General features: G+C 42.6%; 1 protein-coding gene across 4 annotated transcripts in view; it reads right to left on the bottom strand.

The window, feature by feature from the left end:
- LOC137656840 (E3 ubiquitin-protein ligase rnf168-like) overlaps positions 1-14,107 on the bottom strand; it is a 128,701-nt gene that overhangs the window by 95,925 nt on the left and 18,669 nt on the right. For all 4 annotated transcript variants that reach the window (XM_068391177.1, XM_068391195.1, XM_068391186.1 and 1 more), the window contains exon 2: positions 9,558-9,691. In XM_068391177.1, the coding sequence (XP_068247278.1) occupies positions 9,558-9,691 (134 nt within the window). The remainder of the gene's footprint in view (positions 1-9,557; positions 9,692-14,107) is intronic.

Here is a 14,107-nt window from a genome sequence, read left to right as displayed (position 1 = left end):
TGAAGTATCAAGGGTTGCAACCCATACAACAGGACCTCATCAAACCCCTAATCTAGGCGCTCTCAAGAAATGACTTTGACCACCCGCCAAATCAACCAGGATGCGAAAGGCTTCTTAGCCTTCCGGACAACCCATAAAAAAACAACATTTCAAGAGACAGATTAAAAGGATAAGGAATTAGGGAATTGTAGTGGTTGAGCCCTCACCCACTACTGCACTCGCTGCTACGAATGGTCCCAGTGTGTAGCAGTTCTTGTAAAGAGACTGGACATCTTTCAAGTAAAATGACGCGAACACTGACTTGCTTCTCCAATAGGTTGCGTCCATTATACTTTGCAGAGATATATTTTGCTTAAAGGCCACGGAAGTTGTTACAGCTCTAACTTCGTGCGTCTTCACCTTAAGCAAAGTTCAGTCTTCCTCACTCAGATGTGAATGAGCTTCTCGTATTAACAATCTGATAAAGTCTGACCAAGCATTCTTTGACATAGGCAAGGATGGTTTCTTGACTGAACACCATAAAGCTTCAGATTGGCCTTGTAAAGGTTTAGTACGCTTTAAATAGAACTTAAGAGCTCTAACAGGGCATAAGACTCTTTCTAGTTCATTGCCTACGATTTCCGATAAGCTGGGGATATCGAAAGATTTAGGCCAAGGCCGAGAAGGCAGCTCATTTTTGGCTAGAAAACCAAGTTGTAGCGAACAAGTGACTTTTTCTGACGAAAATCCGATGTTCTTGCTGAAGGCATGAATCTCACTGACTCTTTTAGCCAAGCTAAGCATACCATGAAAAGAGTCTTAAGAGTGAGATCTTTCAGGGAGGCTGATTGTAACGGCTCCAACCTGTCTGACATGAAGAATCTTAGTACCACGTCTAAATTCCATCCAGGGGTAGCCAAACGACGCTCCTTGGTGGTCTCAAAAGACTTAAGGAGGTCTTCCAGATCTTTATGTTTGGAAAGATCTAAGCCTCTATGCCGGAAGACCGATGCCAACATGCTTCTGTAGCCCTTGATAGTGGGAGCTGAAAGGGATCGTCCTTTTCTCAGGTATAAGAGAAAAACAGCTATTTGAGCTACAGAGGTACTGGTCGAGGATACAGAAACTGACTTGCACCAGTCTCGGAAGACTTCCCACTTCGATTGGTAGACTCTAATGGAAGACGCTCTCCTTGCTCTAGCAATCGCACTGGCTGCTTCCTTCGAAAAGCCTCTAGCTCTCGAGAGTCTTTCGATAGTCTGAAGGCAGTCAGACGAAGAGCGTGGAGGCTTTGGAGAACCTTCTTTACGTGTGGCTGACGTAGAAGGTCTACCCTTAGAGGAAGACTACTGGGAACGTCTACTAACCATCGAAGTATCTCGGTGAACCATTCTCTCGCGGGCCAGAGGGAAGCAACTAACGTCAACCTTGTCCCTTCGTGAGAGGCGAACTTCTGCAGTACCTTGTTGACAATCTTGAACGGTGGGAATGCGTAGAGATCCAGATGTGACCAATCTAGGAGGAAAGCATCTATATGTATTGCTGCTGGGTCCGGGACTGGAGAGCAATAGATTGGAAGCCTCTTGGTCAGCGAGGTTGCAAAGAGATCTATGGATGGTTTTACCCCAAGTGGCCCAAAGTCTCTTGCACACATCCTTGTGGAGGGTCCATTCGGTTGGAATTACTTGCCCTTTCCGACTGAGACAATCTGCTATGACGTTCAAGTCGCCTTGGATGAACCTCGTTACTAGGGAGATGTCTTGACCTTTTGACCAGATGAGCAGGTCCCTGCGATCTCGTACAACGTCAGTGAGTGGGTACCTCCTTGTTTGGAGATGTACGCCAAGGCCGTGGTGATGTCCGAGTTAACTTCCACCACTTTGCCTCGAAGGAGAGACTTGAAGCTTTTCAAGGCCAGATGTACTGCCAACAGCTCCTTGCAGTTGATATGCATGCTCCTCTGACTCGAGTTCCACAGTCCTGAGCATTCCCGACCGTCTAGTGTCGCGCCCCAGCCCACGTCCGATGCGTCCGAGAAGAGAACGTGGTTGGGAGTCTGAACAGCCAGGGGAAGACCCTCTCTTAGGTTGATATTGTCCTTCCACCAAGTCAGACAAGACTTCATCTTTTCGGAAACCGGGATCGAGACCGCTTCTAGCGTCTTGTCCTTTTTCCAGTGAAAAGCTAGATGGTATTGAAGAGGACGGAGGTGTAGTCTTCCTAGTGACACAAAATGTTCCACGGATGACAGCGTCCCTACCAGACTCATCCACAGCCTGACTGAGCAGCGTTCCTTCTTCAGCATCTTCTGGATGGATAGCAGGGCTTGATCTATTCTGGGGGCTGATCGTCTTGTTGTTCAGCAACGTCCTCATCAGAGGGTTCCTCATCCGAAAACTGATGAGGAAACGGCAACGGAGTGGGCAACATCTGGCTCGCTGAGTCCGGTCGCACTGGTGCATGCGTGACAGAGCCGGACACAACATCATGGAACTGCTGCACAGTCTGTGAACTGTCAACAACCATGGGTGCGCGAGGAAGCACAGCGTCAACCCGAGACTGTCTAGACCGTCTGGGTTGTGCAGTCAACACCCTACCGGGTTGCTGAGGTTGACGCACTGCGTCAAAACAAGTCACCTCTGCTGGTTGTTGAACGTCCTGAACGTCAACAACCACCTCCGAGCGTCGCTTAACGTCAACGTGCGGCTGGCAACCCACACTGGGTCGCATCGGTGGAGGAACCACCTCAACTTGCAGACGCGAGTAGGTTACCTCAGCGTCAACAGGGCGCACAACCGACCGGTTGGAAGGTTGTTGGCCAGAAGGTTCGGTAGCAACCTTCTCCGCATTAAAGTCCTCTATCAAGGACGCAAGCTTGGACTGCATGTCTTGCAGCAAAGCCCATTAGGGTCTACGGGAGCAGGTGCGGCAACAGACGGGGTTAGCGACTGAGGAGGTACCGCTTACCATCCCTGAAAGCCTTGTTATGCATGACATAATTGTACAGCAAAACTTCAAAGGCTCGAAAACAGCTGTGAGGTTGACCTGTAAAAAACTTGGAGCGTCTCCTGGCCAGGAGCCAGGGAGAGGCTACGAGAATTGAGAAGTCTATCTGGGCAGAGGCATGAACTCCCAAGCCGAGAACTTCTCTCGTGTCATATCAGACTCTCGCTCTATAAACCAGTTTAAAAGAAGGGAAAGCAAAGGCTGTATCCCCCAAACTCCTCCTGGTGAAAAACCAGTCGCCTAGCCAACGTAAAGCTCTCTAGGAGAGCGAGAGAGCACTAGCTTAAAAACAACGGCTTCGAAGTAGCTAGGCCTAGTGTAAGCTCTGACGTTTAGGCGAACGAGGAGCAGCAGTTACAAAAAGATCCGGACAAAGATCCTTAAAAAAAATCATCATGATTTAATTAAAGTCCATAGGGGGCTAAGCAGCTTTAGGCTCCTCTCCATCTGACAGAGTCCTCAAGGGAATATCAGTAGGAGGGGGAACAGCAACTTCCTCATCTACAGGAACCTTGTCCGATAAAAGCTGAGTCTCAAGCAAGGGAGAGACCTACCGTGGTGGCAATGCTTTACAAGCAGAGTCCACACTCACTGGTGCATTAGTAGCGGACCAGAACGCAACGTCATGTAACTGCTTGACAGTCTGTGAACTGTCAACCACAACAGGTGCGTGAGGACGCACAGCGTCCACTCGAGACTGCTTTGACTGCCTAGACTGAGCAGTCAAAACAACTCTAGAATGCGGAGGTTGACGCACAACATCAAAACAAGTCAACTCCGATTGTTAGTGAACGTCTTGAACGTCAACAGGAGCATCAGCAAGTGGCCTAACGTCCAAATGCGGCTGAAAAACCACACGAGACCGCATCGAGTGTGGTTCTCAACAACCTGACTGACGTGACTAAGCTACGCCAACGTCAACAGTAAGCACAAAGGAACGTTAGGTTGGCTGAAAGCCAGGATATCGATGAGATAAACGGCTAGACTCAACGGACTAATCGGCAGAATAGTCTTCCATAAGGGAGGCAAGCATATACTGCATGTCTTGCCATACAACCCATTAAGGATCAACGGAAATGGTTGTGGTAAGAGACGAGGGTAACGTCTGTGACCACAACACTTTGCCAACAAAAAAAGACTCTCGGAGTCTGTGTTACGCTTTTGTTAGGCGGCGAGCAATTATCCGATGACTGCATAGGGTCAGAGCTGTCCTAATGGTTGTAATCAGGATGCTGGACCTGTCCTGAAAGGACTGACTTTCGCTTAAGGGCTTCGAAACCTTGTGACAGGTTTCTTATGCGAAAAGCCTTCGGATGACAAGGAGAAACAACGTCTCTCTCGTATTATGGTAGGGGAGATCTTGGTAAGATACACCCGATACCATAGAGGGAAAACGTCTGTTCGTTGATCAAGGCCTCTAGAACCCATAAGTCGTTTGACATTACTTCTCCCCTGGGCTTGGGAGCATGCAAGAGGTCCCGGACTAGGTGAACGACAGGCACGAACAGACGAACCCTCGGACGCAACACTGTAACACTTTGCGCATATCACTTTATCACTTCAATTTTCTGTTTTGCACTTATTTCACTGAAATCGAAACTTTACTGATTTCTACCTGAAACACGCAATTCTACCCTTCATTAAAAGGTAGTAATTGCGAAATCAGTCGTATAATGCAAGCTCATTAATACCAGCAAAAAACAGAAAACATATTTTAAGATAAAAAAATCAGTGGCTGGGAAAGAGACTAAACACTAGTTTATATAACTACGTTTTCAATCTCTCACCGCACATAGCCTTGGGACGAGAATAAAAAACTAAAAACGTTTTATTCTTCCTCCCCGTACAGAGACTAGGGACGAGAGTAACTCGAGAACAACGTTACCCGCTTGAACTGAACGTTTTCTCTCCTCTCTCTCCCTCCGTCTCTATCTCTCTCTCTCTTCCTCTCTTGATTTCGCACCTAAGAGAAGAGCCCAATTACATTTCGTCAAAAAAAACATGTTATTTGACTAAAGGAAAAAACTGAAAGGTTTTTCAAATAAAAAGTTCCTTTAAAATAGAATTTAAAACATTTAAGCTAAGAAAGAATGAACAAAACGTCAGAATCGATTTACTCTTACTGCAAAGTGAAACCGTGATACACTCTCTCTCTATCGTGACGATAGAGCGCATGCTGAACGTCCTGAACGTCAACAACTGCGTAGCATAAATAAACTAAACGTTAGTTCATCTTTGAAAACAGTACGAAGACTATCAAAGAAATTCTTTCATAAAATATTACATTTAAAAAGTTTTAAATCCTTAGCTCTTTAAAAGCTAATTACGATATAAAGGGCTCAACGTTGATTAACTTCGGTTTCCAAGTTAGGACCGCCTACTCTCAGGAAATGTCGCATATAAACAAAACATTAAAATTTATTTTTATATGTTTATAATAAATGGAAAGTTAATCGAAGAGGCCTAATAAAGGCGGAGAGATATAAAATATATAGATCTATAACGTGATAAGATAATTACTAAAAGCCTAAACACACTTCCGTCTAAGGGAAGGGTCGGCCATTTAAAAGTGAAAGAAAGTCCATACTCTCTTTGTCACCATAATTAAATCTATCCAAAACGAGTTCAAGATTTAAGATGAAGATAAAACACCTGCATAGCGAAAGCTCAAAACTAAAATATAGTACTTCACCAAATAGATGTGAAAAACTCCAGTTTAGCAACAGCGAGTAAGTACGTCTTGTCGATAGCTCGACAGAGAGAAAATTGAGTCTTTGTTTACATTGAGTACTGGGTATCTGGACGACAGATGGCGCTGTTGGGCACACCCGCAACCTGTGTAGCGATCGCTGGCGAGTTTTTACCGTAGAGTTGTCTGTCGGGCAACAGAGTTGCAGCTATATAATCACCGGCTAAGTTAAATATTGAAAAATATCTATAGTAAAAGTGTAGTAACATTTGGCTGGCCTTGAAATTACCGTTCTCCCATTACATGGAGTATATGATAAAATCGCTCTTTTTAAAGGAAATTTTGGGGTTCACCCTTTACATGATAATATACAGTATATATAGATACTGTATACAGTACTGTATTTCTTTCATGTCACATTAAGGGGAAGAGGAAGTACAGTAGTCATACACTGGTACACAGAAGTATACTCTGAAACCACACTCTCTCATAAATTGCTGAGTCAGCTAGTTCTAGTTAAGAAAAGGAAAGGGAATGAGAATAGTTGAATCTGTGCATATCCATCTAAATATTTAGACATCATTTATGACAGCTCGGGTACACTAGTTGTTCATTATATTACTAAAAAGGCTCAGCCAGCTAAACTTTGTACAGTACTGCAATGTACCATCAATGTGAAGAAACACAATTTATAATGAAATCGAATGCTTATTATCCCTTTAGATCAAGAGGAAATCATATGAACAGATTTCTGAGACAAATGCTAATCCAAGAGAACGCCATATCTTTGTTGGTGGACTTAGGTTAAAATATCTACACTAGATGAAAAAGTCACTTCATATGACACAAATTATGGGTGGTTTAACCCTGGATAGGTACGGTCCTCGGACACCCCTTTAAGGGTATACTCGGACGCGAACGACCCCGACGCCAAAAAAAATTCTTGAAAAATCAGTTTTTGCAGTAACCTCCTTTTTTCTTTTGCCAAAAAAAACTTCAATGAATGCTTAAAACAACTGTAAAGATAAATACTACTCATCTGCAGAAAAACTATTCATTATAAATATTTTAAAAAATTAAGTAGAAAAAAAAAAAGACCTGACATAAAAATTCATAAAAAAAAAAGTTTATACATATATACACAAATCCTTTTAGGAATTGATTCTTGAATGTTTAGGACACATCTTGATGTATTTTGGATGAAGTCAGACCCATGGAGGTGAAGATCTGAAATGAGAAAAAAAGGGTAACTTTTTTTTGGCCAAAAAAAATTGTCCAAATTTCATGAATTTTTTTGGGTACCCAAATGAAATAGGAAGTGTCTAATTTTTTTAGGGAATAAACATATGTTATCCTAAAATAGAAATATGTAAAAAAATCTTCATTATTTTGTAAATTACATTTATATCAGGGGCCATATCTAAAGGTAATTTTTTGAGTACTTGGAAATTTCGTAAAAAAATACATATATTTAATATATAATATGATATTTATGCAGGTAAAAATATACCAAGATATCACAAATTCTATAGGGAACAAGAATATATATAGATAGGGCAGCTTACGCTTCGGATATGTCCACAAAATGGCCGCCAACCACACTGACTCAGACTCCCTAATCTGCCACTTGAAATGTAGGAAGGGTATGTCAATTTCAAGGTGTTATTTACTAATCTAATTATTATTGGATATGCATAAAAATTGTATGGTGGGTTGCTGGATAATTGTCGATTATTTTACGACTATAAAATTAAAATTCTGACCCAAAAAATTTTTTTTGAAGGGAAATAAAATCGAAAAAAAAAATGTAAAACAATATTTTAGCTAAAAAAATTTGATGATATTCAATCAAAAAAAAAGTAAACAAAATTTTCCGACAAATAAACATCTAGAGGAATCATTACTCTGTGATAGTTCCTTAGTACGTAGTAATTTTGAAAGAATTGGGAAAAAACGAAAAAATGGCAATCACCGGAAAATCGAACACATACCTATATATACGCCATATCTGGCTGAAAAAAAGATAGGCATGGGTAGCCAGATCATCTAGAAACACTTTCCAACACTATAAAAATATAAGTTTTGCGACACTACTTGCCAATTCCTTACGGTAACATGACTAAGCAAAAAATGCAAAACAAATAAAAAGGGGCACTCGTGGAAAAATGGCCATTCTAATATACGGCATTTCAGAAAAAAAAAATTTCAGCCACGTGCTAGGCAAACCATCAAGGCTTATTTTCCGACAAATAAACATATAAATGAAATATTACTCTGTGATAGTTCCTTAGTACGTAGTAATTTTGAAAGAAATGGGAAAAAACGAAAAAATGGCAATCACAGGAAAATCGAACACATACTTATATATACGCCATATCTGGCTAAAAAAAAATAGGCATGGGTAGCCAGATCATCTAGAAACACTTTCCAACACTATAAAAATATAAGTTTTGCGACACTACTTGCCAATTCCTTACGGTAACATGACTAAGCAAAAAAATGCAAAACAAATAAAAAGGGGCACTCGCGGAAAAATGCCCAACATTCTAATATACGGCATCTCAGATAAAAAAAAAAGACATGCACGTGTTAGCCCAACCATCAAGGCACACTTTCTAACACATAAACATGAAAAAAAAATCAATAATATACGGCAATTCCTTACTACGTAGTAAATTTTTACAAATATTGAAAAAAAAACAGAAATTGGCAACCGCAGTTAAATACCCAATATACCAATAACTACGTCGTATCTGACAAAAACAAAATCACGCATGGGTAGCCAGATCATCTAGAAACACTTTCCAACATTAAAAAAGCAAAAGTTTTACGACACTATTTCGCAATATCTTACGGAAAAATGACTTGGCAAAAAAATTAAAAAAAATTAAAAAGGGACACTCGCGGTAAAATGCCCGACATTCTAATATACGACATCTCAGATAAAAAAAAAGACATGCACGTGTTAGCCCAACCATCAAGGCACACTTTCTAACACATAAACATGAAAAAAAAATCAATAATATACGGCAATTCCTTACTACGTAGTAATTTTTACAAATATTGAAAAAAAAACAGAAATTGGTAACCGCAGTTAAATACCCAATATACCAATAACTACGTCGTATCTGACAAAAACAAAGTCATGCATGGGTAGCCAGATCATCTAGACACACTTTCCAACACTAAACAAGCAAAAGTTTTACGACACTATTTGGCAATATCTTACGGAAAAATGACTTGGCAAAAAAATGAAAAAAAATGAAAAAGGGGCACTCGCGGTAAAATGGTCCTCGTGGTGATGAATGACATTTTAACTAAAAAAAAAAACATGCACATGGTAGCCAAACAATCCACCAAGACTTTCCACAACTGATAACCTATACAAGTTGCACCATTCTACGACAATTTCATAATACGTAATAACTTTGATAATTATGCAAACTACCTCAGAAGGGTAAACTCGGACGCGAACGACCCCGACGCGTCTCAGAAATCGGGGAAGGAGTACAGCTACAGCAATGCACATCTGGACACTACTAGAGCGTGTAGGGGAGACACCTCCTGCAGGTCGATCACCCACAAATTCAGTCACAGGGGTGAGTCACGTGAGAAAAACCTGTTTTTTTTTGACGCTCGGGGTCGCAAACGACCCACCGTACCTATCCAGGGTTAATAGATTCAAAAAGCATTTTAGCTTTCACAAAATAAAAATTCATGGAGAAGAGGCTGCAGTTGATACTGTTGATGCTGAAGAATTCCCCATAAACTTAAAATCTTCAATGATAAAAATATTTGTCCAGAACTAATAATCGATGTAAATGAAACTGGCTTCTTATGGCAGAAAAAAATAAAAAAAAGTCCTTAGAACACAGATACTTGCCTTCATCATCCAAGTCATCTAAGCCTTGCAGACGAGCTTCAATTCGCTCAGGAAACTTTTCTTTGATTGCTTGCCAAAGCCTATTATTGACCAAACGGTTTGATTTAGTACTACGGCGAACCCAAACACTTATCCTGAAAGAAATAATTCCAGTGACAATCATAACCATAAAATGACTGTGCAATATAATAATGAACAACATACTGTATAACAAGAAAATATCAAAGCAAATAGTATATATTAATTTTATGTTTACAAAACAAGGTTAAATTGGGTTACTAGATTAATCTGCCTGAAGAAAAAAATATGTTTAACGAAGGAACTGGCACAAGAAAGGGATATTTAAGGCAACAAAATATAAGCCCACTGCAATTTTAGCAGCAATTCAACTTCTTGTTGAGAAGTTTCAAACAGCATTCCTGTTGGAAAGTTTCAAAATTAACTGCCTGCTTGCCATTTTATACTGATGTACAAATGACAAGATCACTTTTACAAAAATCTTATAAATGTGTAAAGTAACATTACATTTGTACCAAATGATACAAATCTTAAGCTCTTTATAGCGAATATACTTTCAGTGAAGCTGGAAACTAGGCCTAAGACTTTTAGCAAGGTATTACTACCCACCGCTAGGTAGCAGGGGAGGGGGGGGTAGTACTGGCTACCCTGCTCACACAGGGACATGTGCTATTTTGGCCCTTTTGATGCAGGCAGGGCTTGAAGGGGGATGGGTGATGGCAGGACAAGTCTGTATAAAGAGCTCAAGGTTTGTATCGTTAGGAAAAATGCAAATTAAAGTACAGTACTTCCAAATTTGTCATTTGCTCTAACATTTTAAAGAAATCATTTCGCTCTTTATGAGGAAAGACACCATTAGGTGCTTGAAAGTCCTAACCAACTAGCTGGTTTTTTACCCATGTTGTGCCTCCAAGCTTCGCACGTGCTTTATAGAGGAACAGCCTGATACCTTGTTAAATTTTCGTCCATATGCATAAGACAGTGGCTTGGAAATATGTGATTGTGTGATAACCAAGCAATGCAACTTGTCCAGGTAAGGATTTTTGGAGTATGAGGGCTCTATTAAACTAACCATTGAATATTGTCTGATTCTCACCTCACTAGGGGAATTAGGACGCAACAACTATAAGTTTGGCGGATCCCTTTGCTCAGACCAGTGAGATTTCAGTTGCCACTGGAAAGATCAAATGCAAAGATGACCGTGAAGGGCCTAACAAGCATAGCCACAGGTGTGCATGTAGCTAGTCTTGCTTCAGAAAGAGATGTGCCACTCCCTGAAGTCCCTCCCCCCACTGTCTTTGGACGCAAAAACCTTGCCTACTTGACTGTTCATTTGCATCCCGAGATATACCACGCTCTGAGATGGTTGCAAATAGGACTTCTTGTGGTTTATCACAATCCTCTAGAAGCCTGCCTTGGTGTTGGAGAAGGGTCTCCACTGAGTCTGCTAGAATCAACCAGTCATCTACAGTAGGTAGTGTAACAGACGAATGCCATTGGTATGAGCCCAGGCTGAAACTAGAGTGAATACTCTCTAGATCAGTTGAGATGCAGTGGACTAGCCGAAGCACAGTAACTTGAACTCGTATATTTTGTCGTATAGGTAATGTACTTCCTTGACGACGGGTGGATTGGTATCTGGAAGTACACATCTTTTAATCCAGTATTATCAGGAAGCCCCTCGGTCTGACACCATGTCATAAAATGTCGGCCGTATCCATATTGAACGGGGTCTTTAGAAAATACAGTGGAACCTCTACACACGAACATATCTACATCCAAATTTTCCAACACCCGAAGTAAAATTCGAGCAATTTTTCGACTCTACACCCGAATTTTATGTGGAAGGACTTTTGAGCGTCCGTCCACAGCCCCGATACTTCCAGCTTGCCCAGTGTTGCTCCCCACCCAGAGTCCGAGGCGTCAGAACACAACACAAGGTCTGGGTTTTTCAGATCTAATGGGTAACCTTCTTGGAACTTGACTGGATCGTTCCACCACTGAAGGCAACTTCTTATTGATTCTGTGACTGGAATACACATCATGTCCAAATCCTTCTTCCTGTTCCAGTGAGCATTGAGGTGAAACTGGAGAGGTCGAAGATTTAGTCTTCCTAGAGAGATGAACTGTTCTAACGCGGAGAGGGTTCCCACCAAACTCATCCACTTCCTCGCAGAACACTTCTGCTCTCCTAGAAACGATTGTACTTTCCGGATGGCTTGCTCCGTCCTTAAGGGAGACGGAAAAGCCCGAAAAACTCGACTCCGAATTACCATCCCCAAATAGAGAATCTCTTGTGATGGTGTCAGAGAGGATTTGTCCTTGTTGACCAGAAGACCCAATTCCTCTGTCAACTTCAACGTTGTCTTAAGATCCTTCAGGCAGAGAGCGTGAGAGCGAGCTCTGAGAAGCCAATCGTCTACGTACAGAGGGGCTCTGATTCCTCTTGAGTGGAGAATCCTTGCCACATTGAGCATAAGCCTCGTAAAAATCTGAGGGGCAGTGTTGAGGCCGAAACACAGGGCTCAAAACTGAAAAACATCTCCCTGGAATACGAACCTCAGGTAATGTTTGAAGCTCGGATGAATAGGGATGTGGAAATAAGCGTCCTGGAGGTCCAGTGAGACCATCCAGTTGCCCTTCCTTACGGCTGCAAGCACTAACGACGTCTCCATAGAGAACTTTGTCTTTTGGATAAAGGTGTTGAGAACCCTTACGTCCAGAACTGGACGCCATCCCCCAGAGTTCTTGGGAACCAGGAAAAGGCGGTTGTAAAATCCCGGTGACTGCAAGTCCTGCACCCTTTCTAAGGCCCCCTTCTCCAGCAAAAGAGACACTTGAAGCTGCAATGCTTGCTTCTTTAACTCCTCTCTCTACCTGGGAGAGAGATCTACTGGTGTTAAAATCAAAGGAGGATGCCTTATAAAAGGGATCTTGTAACCTTCCTTCAACAGTTGGACTGACCAAAGGTCTGCCCCCCTCTTCTCCCAAGCCTGCCAGAAGATGCGAAGTCTGGCCCCTACTGCCTGAAGACGAAAGCAGTCAGACTGCTTCGCCCTGTCCTAGCTCCTCTCCTCTTAGCTCCCCTTCCATCTGGTCCAGTGTTACCCTTACTGGAAGACTTTCCACGAAAGGGCTGGGAAAACTTAGGAAAAGGAGTATCCTCTTTAGGCTTGTGGCTAGAAAAAGACGATGGTAAAACTTTTCTTGCCGTCTTAGAGACTAGGTCTTGTGTGGCCTTCTGTGTCAAAGCGGAAGAAATCTCCCTAACAAGATCCTGCGGGAAAAGAGATGAAGATAACAGAGCGTAGAGCAACTCAGATTTCTGGAAGGGAGTAACCCCTAGAGACAGGAAAGAACACAACTGGGCTCTCTTCTTAAGGATGCCTGCAGTAAAAATTGCTGCCAACTCATTCGAGCCATCCCGCAATGCCTTATCCATGCAGGACATGACATGGATCAAACTAGAAGAGTCCCCTTCCTTAAGTGTAGCAACTTTCTTGCCCAAGGCTCCCAGAATCCAATCGAGGAAGTTAAATACCTAGAAGGTTCTAAAGACACGCTTGAGCAGATGGTCCAACTCTGAAGTGGACCAGAGAACCGTAGTCTTCCTCATGGCCGATCTACGAGGAGAGTCTACCAGGCTTGAGAAATCTCCCTGGGCAGAGGCAGGAACTTTCAAGCTAAGAACTTCTCCCGTATCGTACCATATACTGGACCTAGAAGCCAATCTAGTTGGGGGAAAAGTGAATGCTGCTTTCCCTTGGTCCTTCTTGGAACCCATCCAGTCTCCCATCAACTTAAGAGCTCTTTTAGAAGAACAAGACAGCACCATTTTAGTAAACAACGACTTCTTCTTCGGTTTCCCAAGCATGAATTCCGATGGAGGAGAACAAGGAGCAACGGGAACAAAAGACTCGGGGAACTCATCATTGAAAACCTTCATGAGTTTCTTTAAGTCCACTGACGGACGAAAAGATTTAGTCTTCCTCTTCAGATAATTCTTCAAAAGGTTCGACAGGAGAAAGGAGAACATCAACTTCTTCCTCTGATAAAGCCCCTTGACGCTCTGTGACACGCTCGCGGTCCACGCGATCAGCGCTAAGGAGTTCTATATCTTGCTCGACGTCCTGTCTGGGAGCTCGCTGTTCGACATGGCGTCCTGAAAGACACTCGGCGTCGCGTCCTGGAGGACGCTCGACGTCGCATCCTGCAGGTCGCTCGACGTCGCGTCCTGATGGACGCTCGGCGCTCGAAAGCACTTGCTGAAGGACGCTCACTATTAGGATGCTCGGCACTTCGTTTAAAAGGACACTCGCCTTCCTGGAAGGCAGGATGTTCAACGTCGCGTGATGAAGGGCGTTTAACATCACTTTCACCAGGACGCTGGACACTACACGTTGTCGAACGCTCAACACGTCCAGAAACTTGCCGCTCGTCTGCAAGTCTCGCGACTCACCGCCTTGCGCATCTTGGCGTCTAGAGCGGAAGCCTCTTTAGCTTGACAGCTTAGCATAAAGGATGAAAGCTTT

The sequence above is a fragment of the Palaemon carinicauda genome, chromosome 1, assembly GCF_036898095.1.
Source record: "Palaemon carinicauda isolate YSFRI2023 chromosome 1, ASM3689809v2, whole genome shotgun sequence".
NCBI lineage: Eukaryota > Metazoa > Arthropoda > Malacostraca > Decapoda > Palaemonidae > Palaemon > Palaemon carinicauda.
This window is presented reverse-complemented; position numbering and strand designations above follow the sequence as displayed.